This window comes from Falco cherrug, chromosome 6, assembly GCF_023634085.1.
Source record: "Falco cherrug isolate bFalChe1 chromosome 6, bFalChe1.pri, whole genome shotgun sequence".
Lineage (NCBI taxonomy): Eukaryota > Metazoa > Chordata > Aves > Falconiformes > Falconidae > Falco > Falco cherrug.
This window is the reverse complement of record NC_073702.1, coordinates 24,254,330-24,279,117: the sequence shown is the minus strand read 5'-3', so window position 1 is coordinate 24,279,117 and position 24,788 is coordinate 24,254,330. Positions and strand designations below refer to the sequence as shown.

Sequence of the window (24,788 nt, the reverse complement as noted above, 5' to 3'; positions counted from 1 at the left end):
TATCTGTGGTGAGTTACATAAGCATATTTATTTTCCAATATGTTAACATAGACAACTTGTCTCAAACCCAGAGTAATTCAGCTTCATGTCTCCATTTTAAAAAAATCTTACAATCAACAGACCAAAATTTTTTCTTAAATTCAGGTTTGAGTTGGCATACAGTAATGCACCAATAACTTAAAATTTATACTAAAAAACGAAAGGGACCATGTGATTGCAATATTTGAAATTAAGAAGGGTGTCAACTGTGTGCTTAACAATGAATATGAAAAGACATTTTTGTTTCCTTTTGATTTCATCACTTAGTCCTGTGACATGACAGGCTGTTAAAGTTTGACAGTTAAAACGATGTTTGAAGTTTTCTCCTAAATTCTAGTTGATACAATGTGATAATCTGTTTTCTTTTAAAAACAGTACCTAGTCTATGTAGTTTAAGAAAAAAACAAAGAACCTATACATAGGAAAAATACAAGGGTAATATGCATCATTTTGCTTATATTTTAAAGCAAAATCTAGCTCTTGGTGAATGCACAGGGATGGCTGCATAGATATATGAAGAATTTGACTAAATTGTAAGTCTGAGGCTTTTAGCTCATGGAAATAAGTGTTTGGGTGTCTCTAATAGCAACATGGATACTTTAAAATAGCAGGGCAGATGCAGCTTTGCCCTGTTCCTGCCTCCCTCCCAAAAGGAAGAAAGGATAAAAATTAAATTAAATTATTTAGGTAAAGCAAAATATGGCTGCAAAACATCTGGCTTCTGTGGATGAAATGTAAGTAGGAAAAAACTATGAAATTCAATAACAGATTATTTTTCTCTGTATTCACAGTAGCACATACTTCACCTATAATAAATAATGTTCCTGATGTTTTACATGAAGATCAACATGCGTTTTTTAAAATTTAAGTTTAATTTCCAGGTCTTTATAAATTCTAAACCATTAAGAAAAATGGTAATAAAATGATGAAAATCCAAACCACTACAACACTTAGGAGCAGACTGATGTGACTTCTGGTTATTAAGTGTTATTTCAGAGTGCTGTTGTACGAGTCACGTGAACCTGGTGTTAGTGTCTTTCTAATCTTATATGCTTTTATGTCCACTCCAATTGAAATTAATGAACATTATTATCAAGTAGACCTCACAGCCACGTGTTTCAAAGCAGTGTGTTTCAGAATTTACCTGAATTCTTTCTTCTTTATGTGGAAAGCATCCCATTTAAGTCTATACATCAGAGGCATCTAATCTAACAACCTAATCTAATTCCTAATAATCTAATCTTAACTTCAACATATTGAGAAAGGAGAAAGAAAAAAAAAAGAACAAAAGACAGTGCTTTCTCCCAGTTGCTCTAACTTTAGATTAGATCTTGAACTTTGAGACAACTAAGTTTAGATGAGATAAATCACCTACTGCAAATGGGACTGAAGACTTCTAGAAGAGGAAGTTCTATCATCACGTCTTTTAAGGATATAAAGGGAGTCATATTCTAGGGTTCTCCATCTGACACTTTTTCTATTTTACCAGTGAAATGAAAAACATAATTTGAATGCAATGCATAAAGTAGAATATTTAAAAGCATGTTATATACCTCCTCATTCTGTTTTATTATGAGCATTTTCTCATAAACTCAAGATCAAAACATTACATACAGCTACCTTTAAAAGTATGTAATACTACTTTAAAGGAACTTTGTGAAATTTAAATCTAATGTTGGATGCTTTAGGAAATTAACTTTTAACCACTTTAGATATTCGACTTTTCCTGCTATCACTTCATAAAATGTAGCAATTTTTAGAGCCAAACATTTATAATTTTTAGATTTCTGTTACTCTTTTCCTTCTAGTAAGGTCCATTCAGTATATTATTTTTAGTTTTGCTTTTCAATTGTTGCTACAATGAAGAAATAACACAAGTTTAGAAAATTGAAACTGAAGAATTACAAAGCTGATTCATAAAGGAACATTATACATTCAAACATGCTCACATAAAGCAAGTACTGCACGTCTTTGCTCAATGTTATATACAGGGAAATATTTTTTACTTTGATCACTGTTCTGAAAATAAAATAATTAAACAATGCAGGTTTTGGCCCATTATTGTTGATCCTCAAAAGGGATCTTCATTTTGCCTTTCTGGCAAAATAAGGTTTACAGCCTAGTATGGTGGTAAGTTCATTACTTGGTCTTGAATTTCTTGAAGCGAAAGGTTCTTTTCAATCTCATTTAAAAGCAGGAGAACCCTTCATTTCTGTTAGTGGCTAGACAAGATACAAAAGCATAAGCACCAACTTAACCTGCTGTTTATAAAACTGAACTTAGTGACATAGGTTATAACCTGAAAGCTGTTGAGACATAACTGAACTTTCATTTGCTCATATAATTTGTTTTGTTTCCTGAAGACTGGGGATTGATTCCTAAACTGCTGGGGTTCTTTGCTGCTATTAATGATGCTACCATGGACAACAGTGACACTTCTGTGCCATTAAATTCACTCTGAATACTTCAGCCTTCTCCCCATTATCCTGTGCTTCTCTTTCATCCTTTGACTCTCAGTAACCTCTTATGACTTTTTCAGCAGAGATAGCTAGTGACGATGGTAACTGTCAGCACCTATACAAGCCAAGATTTTCTTCTACTGTGTATGTCAGAGAAAGGTTACCATACTTAAAGTCAAGAGTGAAACAGTCTGAATATCATAGTGTGCAAGGTCATCAGGAGAACATGAATTATATGTTGATAATTATTTTAAGGAGAGGAAACAAACATAATACAAAGGGATACTGGAATCCAAAGAGACAGCTGAAATTAATTATAGTTTTCTTAGATCATAGCATGTCTACAATTAAAATGGTATCTCTACCATTTTATAATAAATGTATTTATTACCAACAGTACCTGAATGTTGTTATTATTATTATTGGAAGACCAACTCCTTAGCTAACTCAATGCATTATGTTATGTATTGAATACTTGGATTTGTAGATATTTGGTTATATTAACCCTTTCAGAAAGATTGCAAAATGAACACATTTGTAAATTCACAGAGAACACTGAGCTGATCACAGAGATAATAAAAATTAACAGAGAGAAAAACAGGAATCTGCAGTTACAATTTTAAGTCCATAATGAGAGACTGAAAGAAGTGTGTAGAGTTACCAAAGTGCCAAGTGTTGCAGAAGTGCTTTTTACTTCAGTGTGAGTTTCTGTAAGTTCCTCATGTTATAAGAACAGGCATTACATTGGATTTCTGGAAATAAGTAAACTAATAAAACATAGTTTTACTTAGACCAAGTGATCACAGCATCAGTTCAGGCTCATATTCCAAATATAATAAATTTCTGTGTTAATCATTGATTTTTCTTTAAAAAGTTATGATTTAAAATAAAGAGAAAACAGTTAAATTGATTTTGACACATACATGTAGTAAACAAACCAAAAAAGTTACTCCCTAGAAAAGAATTCTATTATAAAATAATTATAAAATAGGCATAAAAGAATTTCATGCCTATTCAGAGATCAGCACTAAAGGATTGACTAGACATGAGAAACAAATATGGGGTGCATGTAAAAGAGAATCACACTTCAAAACTCACTGAAGTCAAAGGGAACATAACATACTCTGACTTTCTATGAACACTGAATCTGATTCTACAAATCTCCAGTGCCCCTCCAAATACTATAAAATTGAATACATATATAAAGAGTAAAGCTTAAGGAAAAGAAAGATCAAAGTATTTATGTTAATATATATATTATTATACTATTATATATTAATATAATATTAAATTATTATATAATAATATTAAATAAAAATTACTTATTATTGGAATACAGAGAATGTTGCACTATCTGACAATTAAGTAGAAGTATCCAACCCACCTAGAAGTACTAAAAAGCTCTAGGCAAAAGTTGAAATACTTTTACTTCAGGAGTAATTAATTTCACTTGTCTCTTCACTCTTCAGTGAAAAAAAATAAGCCAAGTATAACTTTAAAAAAGTATTAAAAGATACTAAAAAGTAAAAAAAAATAACATCAAGAAATCTTCTTGAGATGAACTATGATAGCAGTATAAGAAGCCTAAAGATGTTCAAACCAACTGAAACTCAATGGTATAAAAAGAGCAGTCGGATCCTAGCAAATATGTGAACAAAATAAATGAAGAACTGTGTGTAAAGTTGGAAAGTTCACCAAAAGCATTCATGGTCAAATATATGCCCTCCAACTCACTGTCATTTCTTTCCTAATATGTTACATTGACATTATGTATAATGTAAATTATAAATACAACTATCTAGAACTTACATAGCAGTACTCTAACACTCAAAGCAGTGCTCATGCTAATTATTTTACGCAAGCTTTCTTCTCTATAGAGTTTTTCAAAGGTGAAATTATTTCTGTTTCACATTATTCTTGTATTTATTCCTTTTCTTAAAACAGTGATTGCTTAGCTGCTTTCATGTAAACCACTTCAGTGTTATTTATTTAATCATGTTGAAAAAAGAGTTTTGTAATTAAGGGTCCATAAATAACATAACAGGTCCAAAGATGTGGTGACTTGAAGACTTGAATTTAAAAAACATACTGAACTATGAGGAAGACAGAAAATCAAACAGCACAATCCTCCCCTACATATAACCCATATTCCATACAAACAAAGCACTCAATTTCTCTGCAAATCTTTAATGACATAAAACCAGTTTCATTTTGAATGACTATTTTGAATATTGTCTCCCCAATTTCTCCTATGATATAGATCCAGAACCTTTTCAAGATCTGAATAGTGACAAAAATTTATCAGAGGCTTTTAGAATGTAATATACTGTTTGTATATTTATTAACACAAGAATAATTTCTATTTGTTCAATTGTGTTTTTTACATATGCAGTTTTCAGAAATGTGTCACAATTCTAATATAGCAATCTGCAAATGAAATCTAAATTCCTTAAATGCTATCAGATAAGCCACTTTAGGGATGCAGAAAGATCATTCTCTGCTAATCGCACTGTTCCTGATATTTACTTGTATGGTGAAGCTTCTACATTTTTGGAAACATCATCTGATATATTGTTGAAATGGAGTATAAATAGAATATTACTTGACATAGTGATGTATTTCATATTATAATAGCCACATTTTTTCCACATTTTTCTTTATTTTTGCCCACGGGTAACTATGTTTTCCATTCTTACAAAAGTTAGCAGCTGTATTTACATTCATATCATCTTTTCCACACAATTAAATAGAAAAAGAGTAGAAATTGTACCAGATCCTTTTACAAGCAGTTATAAAGTTATAGGTAAGGTCATTACAACTAAAGATAACTGTTTGACTTGTAGATCATCAAATCTGCACACACTACATTGATATACACTACATTGATTCAGTATACAAACAGCAGTAACATTACAGAAACATCTCTGAAATAAAATGTATTAAACTTATCTTCTAAAGATCAACCAAGTTAAAACATCTGTATTTTTGTGACTGGACAATCCATTTTTTAATGTCTCACTTAACACAGTAAATAAAAGTCAGTAGGAGTAATGGTAAGAGCCGTACTATTAAATAGCTCTAAAAATAGCGAATCAGCTCTATGCATGGCTTTGTGTGGGGACTTGCTTTTCCAGCTACAGAACCGGGACATGTGACACAGAAGCAGTGTCCAGGCACAGTGTGGGTTGATAGCTCCCCAGGAGCCACAGGAGCTTGCCTCGGGTCTGGCAGGGCAGGGACATCCCATCGCCCTGTAGTGGGTTGACCTTGGTCAACAGCTAAGGACCTATACAGCCACTTGCTAACTCCCATCTCCCCACAGTGGGATACAGGAGAAAAAAGGAAGAGCAAAAGCAAGAAAACTTGTGGGTCAAGATAAAGACAGTTTCATAAGTGATGGAAGGAGGAAAAAAGAAGCGATGCAAAGGTGATTGCACCTGCCCGCCCCAAGCAGGTCAATGCCCAGCCAGTCTCCAAGCAATGGCTATTTTTGAAGACCAAATCCCCATTTTCTATTGCTGGGCATGATGTTTTATGGTATGTAATATCCCTTTTGGCCTATTTGGGTCAGCTGTCCTGGCCATGTCCCCTCCCAGCCTCTTGCTCACCCCTGGCCTACTCACTGGGTGGGCACTGTGAGAAACAGAAAGGCCGTGCAGGTGCTGCTCAGCATCAGCCAAACCCACTGGTGCGTTAGCACTGTTTTAGTCACAAATGAGAAATCCAGTGCCACATGGGATGCTACGAAGGAAGTTACCCTCATCTCAGCCAGGCTCAGTACATGTCCCAGCCAGGAGCAGGGCAGCCACAGGGACTGGGGGCAGCCCCAGTTCTGGGCACCAGGCACCTCCCTGGGGACAGGGATGGGCTGAGGCCGGGCCTGGAAGCAGGCCGACAGGTAGGCCTGGCTCGCTGGCGCCTATGGCTGAGCAAAACATGGCTGTGGGCAGCTGGAGACCAGTCCTGCTGTGTGGCTGGGGCAGGGGCTGACACCCACACGGGGGCTGCAGTGGGGTCCTGCATTGTGGGAAGGGTGGGGGGAGCCCCAGGGAAGGGGTTCAGGGACAGTCAGGGCTGAGGGTGCCCTCAGGACTTTGATAACAGCTTCAAAGTGTTGCTTTAGATCCAGGTTAGAATTCTCCAGGGTGGTTGCTGGAAATTGCCAATTTCCTGTTTTTTTGGTGTTGTTCCCCGCCCCCAGCCCCCCCTTCCCCGGTATAAAACATCTGTGGAACGATTAAATAGCAAGAAAACTAGTCAACAGGTTTTATAATTTACAGGCTTTGTCACATTTCCTGGTGTATCTGAGTACTTGGATTACATAACACATTGACCAAGGAGGTCGCCTTCATTCATTTTTTGAAAAGCCACTTTTTCTGCAAAAAAATCGTGCAGAAACGCAATAGAGTGTAGTAGATACTGACAAGTAACATGGTGTGAATACTACCAAACATGCATCCTCACTTGTCTGTTCTCAGCAGAGTGCTGAACATGATAAATGAAGTAGTTTAGCCCTAATTAGTATCATGTAGATGGATAGTTTTAATTATATAAAAAATGTTTCCTCAAAGACAGGTCTGAAAGTGATAATTAAATTTTATAAAGGAAAAGCATTCATGTGGTGTGTTATTTATTTGTTTAATATTCTTGTATTGGTTTTGCATTTTAATTGGATTGTACTAATTGCTTCAAATTTTAGTTCCTTGACTTAACATATAGACAAATAATTTTTTAGAGAGGAAAAGAACTTTTCCCATATGTGTTGTCTCATTTTAAAAATAAAACTATTGGCCATTTAAAAATGCTTGAAGTTAATAGGAATCATTGGATCTAGAATTTCATTTTAGAGAGAGAGAAAATGTTACTGATTGCTTCTCATTGAGTTTCACAAATAAGTTTCTAAGAGTATGTTCTTCCCAAAGTACTGCACATGGTATGCATGTGAAGGATCAGATTTTCTTTGGATCATCTGAAGAAACAGGGAGACTGATCACCTTCTGGGCAAAACCAAAAGGAAGCTGTAGAATTGAAATTGCATTCTATTTACACATTTTATTCTTTTTTTTTTTGGTTTGTTTAAAGCAAAGGCGCTCTGGAGAAAAAAGAAAGGATAAAACAATACCATGTGGTAAGTATGGGTCACTTTTTAAGAGTTTAGAATTCTACAGCTCATTTATGTTTCATTCTTTTAAATTAACTTTATTAGGGTTATCTTAGAGAAGTATTAGGTAAGTCATCTATTGTGAAATATAATTCTTGTTACTAGCTATGAAAATTATCAAAGGAAGATAATTTCATTTGTTCAAACACTACATTTAGCATTGGATACTCTGTAACATTTCATTCCTTTGCCTGTGTGCAAAATCAAGTATCTATTAGTAGTATGGATGGTGTATTTCATGACACACCTTGTCTTTAAGAAAACAGAGTAACTACAAACTCATTACATCTACAAAAATACCATAGAAAAAATAAGGTAGGAAATATTTGACCTAACCAAACAGAGAAAAAATCTGAACTACACACCTTTAAGAAGTAAAAGACTTACTCTCTGTTAGGAATTCTTGGTACTATCAGTACAGTAAGATTTTCAGAGGACCTTGAAAGAGTTTAAATATCTAAAGCTTATTAAACTTCAAAGCCAGCTACGGATTTAACTTCTTCTGAAATGTCAGCTGACAACCTCACTTGGTAAGGAAAAACAAATCCAGATGTAACAAACAGGTTTCTGTTTACAATGAAACAGTCAAAAAAAAATTATTTTTTTACCGGTGGAGTGCTGAAAATGTAGAAGGATGAACCCTTCAGTGCCAGAAACTTGAACGTGTAGAGCTGAGATGAATCAGTTCCTTCAAGTTTCTCATTTACCCATCCCATATGTATGACCTGTAAAAGAAAATAACTGAAAATTAAAGCTCTATTTTTCAGTGTAGCATAAGATATAGCTGGACTGGTCAAGTCTTTCCACAAGGAAGAGTGGTAATATTAGAATTGGATGTATCATCCACTTCTTCTTGTTTAACTTCCCCCCTCCGGCTAATCTTGAAGTATATGGTATCAGGCCAGTGTGTCAGAAGTCCTTGAACAGACTTAAACTTGCATTACAGGTTGTGTGAGTCTTGTCTGAAATAATCACCATTTAAAAAAGCCACCTTTTTATGTCTCAGCAGAATCTCACTTGAGCCAGCAGAAAACCTGAGCCAGCAGTTTACAAAAAGCATGATCCTATGTTATCTACAGCACAGTCAAAACCTGGACATTCTGAAATTTCTTCTGATACATGTAACTCTAAAGAAAAACATCTGAACAAATCACTAGATTTATCTGAAATCAAATAACTTTCTATATGTTCATGTTTGCCACTGTTAACAAGTGTCTTTGTCATACTGGTTGTCTTTCAGAGTTTATATACATTTTTTTATATATACTTTATCTTATTACAATTTATTTCCTTATAGATTTAGAAGTTAAATTCAGTTCTTACACGACTTTGCTCTAACAGTATTACAATATGTGTCTTTATATTTCAGATAAATTAATTTTAAGAAAAATAAAACTCAGAAGTAAAACTGCATGCGTCCTTTTTGAACTAAATTCAAATTTATAAAGGAATAATGCCATAGCATAGTAGAATACCATTAATGTAGTTACCCACCAAAAATAACAAAAAACCCCCCACATTTTAGACATCATTTTGCATACATTAAGAGGAATATACTGCTGTTGCAACAGGTACTTTAATCTAGAGTGATCCACCAATCTGAATATATAGCTATCACTGATAAGCTTGCTCATTTTCAATTAAGGCTACACTTACGGAAAATATTGAGTTACACAGGGACAGAAATGTCATAGCACTTGTGAATATACTGAAGCCACAGAGCTTCACTGGATGTCATAGGAAACAGCATGGAGGCGGCATTCATTAAACTGAATGAAAACTTCAGTATTTGCTCTATTGATAGAATTGGGGAAAATGCGGTGATCTCAGTAATACTTTTCTACTGAAAGCCCAGTGTGCACACCTATTGTTACTAGCAACAGAGCACAACGGTGGAAATAATGGACAGGGAGTAGCTAATAGTACAGATGCATGATCATACTCACATAATAAAAATCTCACACATAGTTTTCTAATCTTTTTTATTTAATGTACCAATGATGTCTCTTACTACTCAATCTATTAAGAAATAAATAATAATATGTTGAGCTAGACAATCCTGCTCTGTGCTCTTCTACTGAGCTCCAACATTAACATTTCAAGAAGATCTAAGAAACAGCACAACAAATACAGTAATCCTTCCAGTTCTCAGTTTGCTACTCTGTAAATCCAACAACTTTCACCAAAACATTATTTCTATAGTAGTCTGCAAACGTGTAGAAATGGGACGTTCAGACACTTTATTACTTTAAGAAAATATACTACTACAACAAACTATATTACATATTGAGTTTATCAGTGTGGTATATAATATCAAATGATACATACAAAGAAAAATAATGTCCAAATCACAGGGCACAAACAATACCATATTCTCCTTTACGTTCATAAAGTCTTGTTTTCTGACTTGCATATGGACACCATTTATTAAAATTTAACAGTATTAAAATCCCTTCTTAAAAGGTAGTTTACTGATTAAATTGATAAACAGATAAGCAAAGGATATGGCTTTCTATTATGTTCTTTGTTCGTCATAATTATCATCACCATTTATTCTTACAGCACCAAATGATTTCGGAATTATCCACAATGTCAAATGGCATAACTAAGTCATAGATAAGGTCTGCAACTTGGCAAGGTTCATCAAACATCATCTATTAAAGCAAACATGACATGTTCTGAGAAATATAGCCATATATCTTGTTGCAAACCAATGATGTTCATTTAATATACTAAAAGAAGGAAAACATGAAGTTCTTAGTTGAAACTTGGGGCAGGATGGTACTAGAAGACAGGAATTCTGCTTATCAAGATTGTATTTTCATTTCAAAACACACATGTAATTTCCTGTGATTGACAGAAAAACTTGATTTATCTCGCTGACAGAAACCACAGGCTGGCCTGTAAGCACTGGTCCTAAGTACCCACAGTAGTGCAGAAGACAATCACACTTCCTTTGAATAAGTCTAAACTTAGAAAAAGGGCGCTGAATTTCTCTCGCTGAAGTAAAATGAGATTCTTTTTTCTCAGTGAAAACGTGCTTTATGTTAAAGTTTTCCATCTGTAAAATGGGAAGGATTTCCTTTACTTATTTCATGGGATTTGTGTGAAGGCCCTATCGTTGTTCTACTCTTACCTATGGCTGCAAGATGTGATAGGAGCGCCAAATGTTGTAGCCTCAATTTAATGTAGCACTTAATCTGGATAATTTTTTTATGTTTTTATTAAAAAAAGTATCCAGAGTATGTTTTTAGCTACAAACAGTAGACTGCATTTTCTAACTGGCTGAAGACATATTTTTTTGGACATGTGTTCTAAGTGTTTGACTGAAATGGAACTGCATTATTACTATTTTTATTGCAGTCACACCATACTGCGACCAGTCTACCTGTGGTAGATCTGAACGAAGAGACCTGGTTTGAAGTATACCATTCTGCGTACAACAAGCAGATTTTTATAATTATTAATAGCTACAATAATGTTAAGCTGTTCTGTATGTTGAAATCTCTTTCAACCTCAGTAAAAACAAACAAACAAACAAAAATAACATTCACTGGACTAGATTTTGGGGGAATGGTCTTTCTACTGACTGAATCATTAAAACATTGTAATATCACTCTTTATTTATATGGACTATGATAAGGTCACTTGTTCAATCCAAAGCCTACAAAAAACCAAACAGCAATACTTCAGTTACATTTTGAATACATTACACTGAATATTACTCTGCTTGATTGAAATGATGAACAAAAACTCCAATTCCAGGAAACAAGAACTTCAATCAGGAAAAAACAAATAACAGATCATCAAAGCGAATATAAAGACTTAGAATCATTACAAATATAAAGAGACCCTTTTTGTTTCTAGATTTGATTATAATTTCCAAAAGATATCAGAAGCTGATTAAAAGATTTTCAATTTTCATTTTCTTTAAAACCATTTGTGGAACAAGGAAACAATTATATACCTCACAGCAGAACTAAGAAAAAAATAGTCTGCTAATTAATACCTCACAAAATAAACATAAAAACTTATCTGGAAAAAACTAGGTAGTATATAATAGTTCAATGTAATAATAATAATAAAAAAACCCTGAACAACAAAAACCCAGCAAGTAATAACTTCCAAAACTCTTTATATCCCAAGATTATGGTTTGTGTGTTAGTAACATGAAAAATTTACCTATGTAATAAAGGTGCCAGTACAGAAAATGTTGAAGCATGTCCTGAACTTTTTTAAAGACACCTACAAAATAAATGCCTACATCAACTTGTTCCTTTTTTTTTTTTTTTTAATGATGATGTGAAAAAAGTCCACAATTAGCACATTTGTAGATTAATTTAAAATTTGGAGAGTATTTCTGCAGAATATTGGCAGAAGTTTCAGCACACACGCATCTAGGAAGAGAAATTTAGTACAGCTAGAAGACACACAAGTTTTATTTGTCCATTTGTTGCTAGAATTTTTGTATATTTAGGAGGAAAGCAAGGACTGAGTTGATTTAAATATGGATTGATTCACTAGATATGAAAGACTAAATGAGATACTTTTTTGGGGAAGAAGCAATAGTCAGGCTAGGTAGCTGAAGAAGGATTGCTACTGGAAGAAATGGTGAGCTCAGTGGGTACGGAGCTGTATTACCGTCATTTGCATGGGCTGCAGATAACAGGGTGGCAAGCTAAAAACCAAGTATTGATGAATATGAAAGGGAAAGGTGGAAAGACAAAGCAAAAGGCATTTAGGAAGAGAAAGAAATCAATTAGTAAAATCAAAAATAAACCAGAAGAAAATATGAAATTAAAAAATGAAAAGAACAAAAGGAAGAACACTATAGAAGTACATAAAGAGAGGAAAATCAATGAAAAAATATTTGAGAGGAAAGAACATAAAGAAAAGAGGATGCCAAATGTATACTTGCCTATAAAGACACAAAGTTCTTTAAAAAGTACAATAGAAGAATTTCCTTTATCACATTATTTTTAACTTGTGCATATATTGAAAAAAAATAAAATTATGCATCTTATTAAAAAATCTAATGTATTCTTTACTTCTACACATCTTCTTTATTGACTAGTTTATTTTATGGTAATTTAGAACATAGAAATGGAGAAAGAATAATTATTAAATTCAACAAAGGCCGTACAGAAAAAAAGTTCCAAAACACTCAAGTGCTGGTATTCATAACAAGCTGTTTGTGGTTCTTAAGTAAGCTACTTAGATTCTCAGTACGTGGGTGGGTATATTAGTCCTGGGACAAAAACTCTTCTGTTATTTGGATTGAAACCTACCATTTGAAGTTCTAAGGGGTGCTTATAAAGCATAGTACTATAACCTATCCCATTCTCAGCATTGCTTTTGCCACTTTATTCCTATACTGCATAATCCATTTGAGACTGCTATTTGAAACTGTGTGGAAAATTACCCATACCTCTGGAAAATTACCCATACATCATCGATGTATTATTAAGTTTCTAACATGTTCTAATTTACTTTCCAAAAGCATTCATTATGAGGAAATAAAACAAGTCACTAACAAAATGTAATCCAATCATAGCAGATAAATGAAAGTTCTTATTTGCACTTAACTGTTTTCCTGTAGTAATAAAACATCTAGATGCTGCAATGACTGGAAACTTAACATGTGTTGCATTTAATAAAGTAATCAGTACATTATATATATAGTTCTTTTAATTTAATAGTTAAAAAAGTAAATGATGCAAATACACCAGAGGGAAATAAAGAAAGTAAATCAAATAGATATCTATGTATGACATGTCAGAACAGCTGGGTACACTTAATGTAATTAAAGTGGGATAAGAAACAATAACAGACACGACACCAGCTTAAACCACAAGTTAAAAAACAGCGCCATACCATGAAGCACAATGGAATAATACAAAATTAAGAAAGCAAAGCAAAGTACATCTTGAAGTAGCTTAAGTAATTCTTTTGCGGTCTTTTCCAAATCAAGTAGTAGACGGCATGTTTTGAAAAGTACCAATATTGGGCAGGGTGGGGGGGGAAAGGAAGTGGGCCTTTCACGTACATAATGATTAAAAAAAAAAAAAAAAGTGCTAGAAGTTTTATCATAAACTTATAGAAGCATAGAAACATTTGGGTTGGAAAAGACCTTTAAGAACATCAAGTCCAACCACTGAACCAGCACTGCCAAGACTATCACTAAACCATGTCCCTAAGCACCAAATCTATGTGTTTTTTAAACACCTCCAGGGATGGTGATTCCACCACCTCCCTGGGCAGCCTATTCCAATGCGTCACCACCCTTTCTGTGAAGAAATTTTTCCTCATATCCAATCTAAACCTCCCCTGGCGTAACTTGAGGCCATTTCCTCTTGTCCTGTCTCTGGTTACCAGGAAGAAGAGACCGACCCCCACCTGCCTACAGCCTCCTGTCAGGTAGTTGTAGAGAACAGTAAGATCCACTCCCTCCCCACCACCACCCCCCAAGCCTCCTTTTCTCCAGGCTAAACAACCCCAGTTCCCTCAGCGGCTCCTCATAGGACTTGTGCTCTAGACCCTTCCCCAGCCCCGTCGCCCTTCTCTGGACACGCTCCAGCACCTCAAAGTCCTTCCTGCAGTGAGGGGCCCAAAGCTGAACACAGGATTCAAGGTGTGGCCTCACCAGTGCACAGTACAGGGGGACAATTGCTGCTGGCCAGCTGGACAACTGTTAGATGTAGAAGTGTAGAGGAATGAAGCTGGGTTAATTAACATTGATAATATACAGCTACAGCTGTGGGCTTGCTTCAGGGGTGGTGGGTTGGCTGATGTGGATAATGTGCAGCTAAGGCTGGATCCTGCTAAGTAGTTAAATTGCTTTAAGGGGTACGGAAGAGGAACACTGGATGAAGAGAGACTTGGAAGAAGCAGAGGGAGGAGAGAGCGCATGCCCCAGATGTAGGAGAGACAAGAAGCAGGGTGGACTTGCCTGAAGAGGATGAAGAAACAGCACAGATAGTAGATGAACTTTTGAAACCTTGTGGGGGATTGGTGGCCATGCCAGGGCAAGGCACGTGAACTAAATGAAGTTAACCTGGTATGGGATGGTAAAAAGCCTTATTGCAGCCAGCTAGTTTTGATAGTGCTCAGACAGTTGGACAATCATTTGTTAGTCAATGACTCCAAAATTCAGTGGTTCTCTCTGTACAGTGTAGCAAAAAAAATGATTTACTGTATTTTCTAAATATTTTGGTCACATTTATGATTCTACAATTTAAAAGCATTTTGATGTAGTTGTGAAGGCTCTGCTGCAATTTAGTTTACAATAAATAGTGTAAACTTATTAGGCGGTGTGGCTGGACTAGGAGAACATCAATTCATTGCGAGGCCTAATGTGGATATTAATGAAGTTTGGAAAGACAAATTTATCAACTGGAGACTGAAAAGTGAATGCAGTGTATTTTAAATGTATGAAATGCATACAGAGATTTGTATATATGTCTGAACTGTGTTTTCACGTATAGTGCAATATGACTGTTGCAGTAGTCTTTCAACTTCTGAACAAAGCAAGCATAACTTGTATATTTTAGTTCCCATTAACTCATCATGGATGTATTACAAACCAGTAGTCTACTCAGGACTATTCATTTTGAATCTTGCTGGTGCATCCAAGTATTATGTGATGAGAGATCTATGTAAATACCCTAATATTAAGGCATTACTTTCAAGGAAAGGTTTACATAAGTTACCATGGGTTTCATGCACATGTAAAAATCAGAACAAAATAAAGTCCAATGGAGAAGTGGTGCATAACTTATTTGGGAATGGGAAAAATATGGGAGGGAAAGGAATATAAGTTAAAACATATGAATGGGGTTTTTGGAGGTATCTGTTGATCATCCCTGTACCTGATTACCACAGACCAATGTAAAAATAAACCATAATAATAAATCATAACAATGAATCTCATGTTTTTCTTATTATCTCTATCTGACTGCTACAGACAGAGGTATCTGGGATGGTGTCCCCAGGTGCTAGCAAGGCAACAGATGGACCAAATCTTCCTAAAAGAATTTACCTTTCCCAGATACTTTTCAAGTAACAACTTCTGTAGCTGTTTTGCACAGCCTCTTACATATACTTAATTATTCTCGCCTATGTGCTGTACACTAATTGGCTTCCACTCTGTATTTCAGATCATTCTTCAATATGTCAATATCATTTTTATGTCTAATACTGTATTTTAAAGCTTTGTGTCTGCAAAACCAGTAGGCTTACTTTTGCTAATGCACTGTAAAGGAACTACTCAAGGGAACTGGATCCAGGACAGACCTCTTCAGGACTTCCACTCAATAAGTCAGCTTTGAAAGTGAACCATTTACACCTAGTATTGGATTATCCAAAAAAGTCTGCACAATCAAATCTGTATTATACTTGCTTAAAATATTGTAATGTCAAGAAATGTCATAGACCTTACTGGAATCAAGGTACACTGCAGCAACCACCTGTCACCCATCCACAAGAAGTTTTATACTATCACAGGAGAAAACCAGATTGGTAGATTGGTTGTAACTATTTATTATTGACAAATTCTTCAGGGTGATCACTCTTCTGTTATCTTGCAGCTGCATACAAATATTTTGTTTATTTATTTCAAATTTCTTTCTAGAGATTGAAGTCAAATTGACTAGTCTCTCCAACTTCTCTTTCTTTTTCCATAACAGCTTTGATGTTTGTCCTTTCCTAATCTTTTGATAGGACACCTGGCAGACACAAATTCTCTGAAATATCTTGATAATAGCTCTGAAATTACTTAAGACCGATTCTTCAAATATCACCAGGCATTAAAAGCATACATACCACCAAAACATCCCTTTGTATTGCAATCTGAGATTTCATTGGGTTTTGATAGTATTACTTGCAATAACTATCTTTTGCAGTCAACCTATTTAGTGAAGGCTGACCTATAATAAGCTGAGTAGCAGACTACCATTTTCATTTGTCTTGCTGTTAATGCACTTAGAGGGCAATGTTTTGTTACCCATCTAGCCCTAGCTGGTATCACATGCTATACTTTAACAGTCCTTGTCTCTAGATTTCATTTTTTGTATGGTTTCCTCTGGAAGTCAATGAAGAGGTCACTGTAAAAAATCAAAACAAACAAGGGAAGAGACATCCCAGGAAGTAGTGCAAATCAGTTTTACAGCATCACAAGAAAAAATAAACATAGTCAATTAATATCTGATCACCTTTTTTGTATTGTTACTGAGAAGAAACATATTTTTTTAGTGGAGGACAGGAAATTATCATATTAGTCTTAAAAACATAACACACACCCCACCCAGCAAACAATAAAAAAAACCCCTTGCAAGTAGTTTTTCTGTACACAGAGAGAATTTCCTGATTTGCAGTTTCATAAAAAATGTAGGGCAATCCAGCAATGTGTATCTTTTTGAAAACTGAGTCCCAAATCTGATAACACAATCAAGTGTTTTCAAGTCTCCAGAGCACTGTAATAAATTATATCAAGCAGAATAAAAAGTTACAATATTTGGAGAATGGTGGCTGTAAACATCCTCCACACTCAATAAAATAATGTAGAAACTGGCTCAATTCCCCTCTCTCTCCTTGTGGAGCACCAATATGTTCTAGAAGTATTCAGTGCATAGACTCCGTGTGCATGCTTCATCATCTACACAGGTTACATATAAACTTAGAGCCAGAGCTTCAATAGTGGTACTTATTTAATACCTTTCAAATTCATGTAATGCCTGCATATTTGTTAAAACCTTGTAGTCCTTGACAGGACTAACTAGCATGACACACCCTGGGATAACTAGAACTCTCCAAGTTATTCCCAAGGACAGTCTGGGATTTAAGCATTAGTGGGAGTCATTTCCAATAGGCAGTTCAAATGCTGACACCCCACTTTGGTGGGAGAAGAGAATTTAAAAGTGTAGAAGTCAACAAACAATCCCTGCTAGCTTCATGACCAGATACTGTTTACTTTAACAGTATAAATATATTCAGAATAACTACAGCTACTACTACCTTTCTTACTATCTCCTTCCAACTTTGGACCATAGACACAGGGCAAAGCACACACTCTTTGTTTGACATCTACTTTTGGCAAGCAGTCCCATAAATATAGCTAGTTTAGACCTGAGAATCATTATCTTTGTCCTTTCACTTTCTAATTTTCTTTAGTTATATGCCCACGGAATTCGTCCTGTTCTGGAGATTTAGTTTCCAGTAAAATCAGTCAGGGTCAGTATAAAAGACAAGAAAGAAAGCCACATTTAGCAAAGTAATCTTTTATGCTCTTGACCCGGAACCCCAGTTTCTTAATGACCTATGAAAGACAGAATCTGAAGGAAACCTATCCTGATCCAACCTCATTGTTTTATGAAAGATTAATTTGGACTCTGAAGTCAATGAAGAAAACTCATGGCAGGCAACACAACAATGAAACTCTAAGGACCTGTTTAATTCTTCAGCGATGTCCAGACTCAAAAGCAAAGATAAATTTGCAGCTATCAACAATTTTACTTCAAGGCAGCTCTTCATGTGACCTTCAATCTTTCAAGCTTATCCCTTCTCTAAATTTCAAATTGATTGCATTAACGAGAGCTATTCAGGTTTGTACAAACATCACGTAACTGACATTAATTGGATCCATTATCTAAGACAGATCAAGTTCTTTTCTGCTTTCAGTTATCATTGCCAAGTTTTATTTTATTTCTTTGTGAGATATATATTCAGATATATATATATATATGAGATATTCACATTGTGGTTGCTTTTTAAAGCAAATTTTCACAAGTCATTAAAAAGTTTGTATTTTTCACATTTGTTCCCTTAATATTTTTATGTTTGCTGGTTTTATTTACTTGATCAACTCAAATCAATGATAAACTTTATTTTTTCCCACTTTTTGGCAGAGAACAATCCAATGTTTGTTGCTGTCAGTCCCATCTTAAATTTTCAGCTCCTGAAATTAAAGTCCTAATTTCATCTTCCCTTCTTTTAATACTTGGAATTGATAACGTGGCATAGATTTGTACTGCCTAACGTTAGGCACCTACTTTAGTTGATAAGCTAAGAGGCTATTCTTCATAGGACCTTAGTACAGTCAGGACAGAAAAAGAGGCTCCTATAAAGGATGATCTAAAGCGTTGGTATCACGTTCCACATTTCAGCAGCTCTCTGGAACACAATTTTCTGCACTGACTATCTAGGCAGTTTATGAAGACTAGCCCACTTATTTAGGAAATCAAATTAAGTAGTTAGAAGTAAGTTTTATGACTGTCCCCAATATAATTTTTAAATTGAGGAAGAATAGCTCTTCCTTTTTTCAACTAAACCCATCATGTGTGACCAAACTGATAAGAATAAACTTTGAATAGTTACTATAGTACTTGCAGGAGAGAGTTCAGAGAATCATAGAATGGTTTGGGTTGGAAGGGATCTTAAAGATAATCTAGTTCCAAGCCCCCTGACATGGGCAGGGGCACCTTCCACTAGACCAGGTTGCTCAAAGCCCCATCCAGCCTGGCCTTGAACACTTCCAGGAAGGGAACAGGCACTTCTCTGGGCAACCTGTTCCAGTGTCTCACCACCCTCACAGTAAAGAATTTCTTCCTAATACGCAGTCTAAGTCCACCCTCTTTCAGTTTAAAGCCATTCCCCCTCGTCCTATCACTACATGTCCTTGTAAAAAGTCCCTGTCCAGCTTTCTTTTAGGCCCCCGTTAGGTACCGGAAGGCTGCTATAAGGTCCCCCCAGAGCCTTCTCATCTCCAGGCTGAACAGCCCCAACTCTCTCAGCCTGTCTTCATGGGAGAGGTGCTCCAGCCCATTGATCATCTTTGTGGCCCTGCTCTGGACTTGTTCCAATTGGTCCATGTCCTTCTTATCTTGGGGGTTTCAAGCTGAATGCAGTACTCCAGGTGGGGTCGCACAAGAGTGGAGTAAGGAGGGAGAATCACCTTGCTTGACCTGCTGGTCACATTTCTTTTGATGCAGCCCAGGATAAGGTTGACTTTCTTGGCTGCAAGAACACACATTGCCAGGCCTTGCTGAGCTTCTCATCAACTAGCAGCCCCAAGTCCTTCTCCTCAGGGCTGTTCTCAATCCATTGTCAGCCCAGCCTGTATTGATACTGAGAGTTGCCCCAACACACATGCAGGACCCTGCCTTTGGCCTTGTTGAACTTCATGGGGTTTGCATGAGCCCACTTCTCAAGCCTCTCAAGGTCCCTTTGGATGGCATCTCTTCCCCCAGGCATGTTGACTGTACCATACAGCTTGGTGTCATCAGGAAACTTGCTGAGGGTGCACTCAATCCCAGTGGCCAGGTAGCCAACAGAGACATTAAGCAGTGCCACTCCCAATACCAACCGCTGAGGAACTGCTACACACCACTGGTCTCCACGTGGTCATCAAGTCATTGACTGCAATTCTTTGAGTGTGACCATCCAGACAATTCCTTAACCACTGAGTGGCCCGCCCATCAAATCCATCTCTCCAGTTTAGAGACAAGAATGCTGTGCTGGACAGCATCAAATGCTTTGCACAAGTCCAGGTAGACAAGGTCTGTTGCTCTTCCTTTACCCACTAACTCTGTAAACCCATCACAGAAGGCCACCAAATTGGTCAGGCACGATTTGCCCTTAGTGAAGCCCTGTTGTCTGTCACCAATCACCTCCCTTTTTGCCATGTGCCTTAGCATAGTTTCCAGGAGGATCTGCTCCACGATCCTGCCAGGCACAGAGATGAGATTGATCAGCCTGTAGTTCCCCAGGTCTTCCTTTTTTTCCCTTGTTAAAAATGGGGGTTATGTTTCCCCTTTTCCACTCAATGGGAACTTCACCAGAGTGCTGGGACTTCTCAAACATGATGGACAGTGGCTTTAGCCACTTCATCCACCGGTTCCCTTATGACCTGTGGATGCATCTCCTCAGGTCCCATGGATTTGTGCACCTTCAGGTTCCTTAAATGGTCTCAGACCTAATCTTCTCCTACCGCAGGAAGTTCTTCATTCTCCCAGTTCCTGCCTTTGCCTTCTGCAACTTGGGTGGTGTGGCTGGAGCACTTGCCATTGAAGACTGAAACAAAAAAGTCATTGAGCACCTCAGCCTTCTCCATGTCCTGGATGACCAGGTCTCCTGTGTCCTTCCAGAGTGGGTCACATTGTCCCCAGTCTTCATTTTATCACCAACATACCTATAGAAGCTTTTCTTGTTGCCCTTGATGCCCCTGGGCAGATTTCATCCTATCAGGACTTTAGCTGTCATAACCTGACCCCTGGATGCTTGGAAAATTTCTCTGTATTCCTCCCAGGCGACCTGTCCTTGCTTCCTCTCCCTGCGGGCTTCCTTTTTTTTGTGTTTGAGTTTGTCCAGGAGCAATTAATTCATCCATGCAGGCCTCCAGGTGTTTTTGCCTGACTTCCTCTTCGTTGTGACGCATTGCTCCTGAGCTTGGAGGGGATGATCCTTGAATATTAACCAGCTTTCTTTGGCTCCTCTTGCCTCCAGGGCCTTATCTCATGGTATTCTACTGAGAAGATCCCTGAAAAGGCCAAAGTCTGCTCTCCTGAAGTCTGGGGTAGTAAGTCAGCTGTTCACTCTCCTCTCTGCCCTAAGGACCTTGAACTCTACCATTTCATGTCCACTGCAGCGAAAGCTTCCCTTGAGCTTCACAGGCCGCACCTTGCTGGTGAGAACAAGGTCCAGCATAGCACCTCTCCTTATTGGCTTCTGTATTACTTGGAGAAAGAAGTTATCAACAACATATTTGAGGAAGCTCCTGGATTGCTTATGCCTTGCTGTGTAGTCCCTCCGACAGATATCGGGGCGGTTGAAATCTCTATGAGAGCCAGGGCTTGTGAATATGAGGTTCTCCTACCTGTCCATAGAGGGTCCTATCCGTTTCATCTTCCTATTCAGGTGTCCTGTAGCAGACCCCCAGTACAATGTCACCTGTCCCTGCCTTCCCTTTAATCGTGACCCATAAGCTCTCATCCATCCCCAGGTGTAGCTCCATGCACTCCAGCTGGTCACTAACATAAAGGGCAACACCCCCTCCTCATCTCCCCTGCCTGTGCTTCCTAAAGAGCCTGTATTCTTCCATTCCAGTTAATTCAATAAAAAGATATCAAGATTCAATGCCTTCTTCCCTGGCATTCATAATCACTTGTTTTCAATATCAGTTTAATTAATAATTAAAAGTCAAAGCAAAAAAGGGTAATTAAACGCTCCCTTCTTATATAGAATAGGTAATTATTTAGGCTTTGAGGATAACTTCGTTTTCTGCTATACACAGAATTAGTCTGTAGTTGGTTTTGAGGCTTTTTCTTTTTCAAAATGCTGATCCAAATATAAAAAATGTTTCCTGTGTAAGAAATTATCAATGGTTAAATATTTTTAGTAACTTCTAGAAAAGACCATAGATGCCCAAGCACATTTTACAACTAAGATGATGAAATGGTGACATATGGATGAATATACAAGCTGTCAAACTAATAAATATTTATTTGATCCTAATATGAAGGTTTTTTTGACTTCTGTAATAAAATTCCACAATGGATTTCTGCAGTAAAATACTATAAAAGACAGTTTGCCGAATTTTCACTTTTATAATCTACAAATCCAGCATTTTTGGAAACAGCACGGATCGGGCTCTTTGTTCCTGAGTAATGATTCAATGCCAGATCGATGCAATGAAAGCACACAGAAGTGAAACTTAGTTTTATAATACAATTTCAAAGTACTTCCCAGAATTACAGAATAAGCCTGGAAAATGCTACTATTCTATTTTACAAAGTAAATGAAAAAAACTGTTTTCAATGCTAGAAGAAGAGTACCTCCCAATGCAGTAAATTCATCTGGGTCTTCAGGACATTTGGCTAGTTGGAGCAGAAGAAATATCTCATCAGGCTCCTGAGCCCCAGAAGTCCAAAACAGTTATGGCAAATGTAGTCTGCCCAGCATGACACATGTAAAACAGATTGGATTTGTAATAGACTCCCTGCCTATCTGTGCACTATATGTGATGTAAATACAGAGTTAACTTGTCAGAATCACTGCTGCAATATTACGCACAAACATACAGTATGCTTTCCAAGACCTGGCTGTGCGGTCCATTGCCCCACTCTCATTTATTTCATGGCTCCATCTAATCCACTTTTTAGGTCTACAGTGGAGGATTCTACTCATTACTGTGGATTACTAAGTATCTGCTGTATTAAAGGCCATTTTGGAATTTCTAACCCTAGAAAACTTGGGTTTAGAATTTTAAACCTGACTAAATTATGTATGTAAGTTCTACAAATTTTGCAACTTAATGCAACGACATGAATTAAAAAAAATTGGATAATATAAAGAAAGCCTTACCTGGTCTGAGGGAGAACAACATTTATTTGCCATTTTCATCTATGAAAGAGAGATGGAAGAATACACAGTTATTAATACGCTGAAGAGTTTCTGTGATGCAATCAGAATTGACTTCGTTATTGACTACTGTATTAATACTTCCAAATTATATTTATAAGAAATTAAATCATGCGGTGCTTAAATACTACATTTTCACTACTACACAAAATTTACAAAACCAAGGACTCAAAAGATGGGAAGGCTTTTATCAGAGTTTTTATTAAATCCTTCATAAAGATTTGCATTTATGAATTTGACTTTGTTACTCTGAGGGAAATATTATACTGTACTGTATAGACACCTCACTTAGGTTTCCGTTAAACAATTGCTTAAGCACATCTATAAATTAAGCTTGTGATTAAGTACTTGTGAAATTAAGGGCATAGAGTGCAAGATGTGTTTAAAGATGAAGGGAATATTGTTCACGTTTTCAATTTAGTTTGCTCTTCAAGATAAAGTTAGATATCTTTCTTTTTCCTCTCTGTTCACATAATGAAGAGTTTTGTTGACTATGGCTCTTCTTAGGCAGTCATAATTTTCATAGATGAGTGGTGGACAAACCTTGACAGATACTCAGTTCTTTAAAGTGAAACACTTCTTTGAAGCATAGCATTAGTATATGTAGTAATGGTATGGAATCTAGACAGAAAAATATTAGACTGGAAGACAGACTCTCCTATATGCAAGGCTATAAGCTGCAAACTGTCTTACAGTTTTTGAGTACTTCCAAAGGATCTTGTCATCAAGAAGCCTGTTTTGTAACAAAAGGTCTGTGATAGAAGAAGAAAAGCTATAGCTATGAACAGGAAAAACTACAATTGCCACAGGAAAAGAGCAGAAGAATCCCAGGGCTATTGCTTGTATCCTGGCCGTACCAGATTTGTAAAATCAAATCTGTGGGTAATCTTTGGAAGCAGAGCATGTCTGCAGCCATGTAGCTCAGTAAAGACAGTGGTGCCATTGCCTGTTGTGGTGGGTTGACTCTGGTCAGCAGCTGAGCACTCCACACAGCTGCTCACTCCCTTCCCCCTCCCAGCAGGAAGGGTGAACAAATAGGAAGTGTAAAAGCAATAAAACTATGGGTCAGGATGAAGAGAGCTTAATAAGTGAAGGAAACAGGGAAAGAATAAGTCATACAAAGGCAATCACCTGCCTTCCACAAACGGACTGATGCCCCATCTCCTCTGTCGGCTACATCACTTTTACTGCTGAGCACAATGTTATATGGTATGGAATATCTCTTTGGACAATTTGGGTCAGCTGTCCCAGCAGTGTCCCTTCTCAATTCCTTGCCTGTACCTCACTGGGGATTGGGGTGAGGTGTGTCAGAGTAATAAGAAGTCAACACCTTGATGCTGTGCAAGATCTGTTCAGCAACAGTCAAAATGCTGGTTAATTATTAATGCTGTTTTAGCCATAGATACAAATCACAGCACCATATGGCTGCTATGAAGAAAGCTACCTCCATCCCAGCCTCACCCAGTGCACCTGTAGGAGGCCAAAAGGCCTCATTATGCTAATGACAAAGGCCTCAGGATGTGTCAGGGTTGGTGGTATATACTTATATAAAAGATATAGGTTTATGAAGTATATAAAGTATGTGTACATTCCCTCCCACACACCACACTCCCCCATACCCACCCACCCACATTCACCAAGTGATGGCAATGACAAGTCATTATTCTCCATAGAGTGAAAAACAAAATGACCCTAGGACAAAACACAATGTGGAGGAG

At 36.8% G+C, this 24,788-nt stretch overlaps 1 protein-coding gene across 1 annotated transcript in view; it reads right to left on the bottom strand.

The window, feature by feature from the left end:
* SNTG2 (syntrophin gamma 2) overlaps nucleotides 1-24,788 on the bottom strand; it is a 268,443-nt gene that overhangs the window by 37,815 nt on the left and 205,840 nt on the right. Inside the window, exons 11-12 of the mRNA XM_055714276.1 lie at nucleotides 23,014-23,052; nucleotides 8,268-8,384 (exon numbers count right to left, since the gene is read on the bottom strand). Of these exons, the coding sequence (XP_055570251.1) occupies nucleotides 8,268-8,384; nucleotides 23,014-23,052 (156 nt within the window). The remainder of the gene's footprint in view (nucleotides 1-8,267; nucleotides 8,385-23,013; nucleotides 23,053-24,788) is intronic.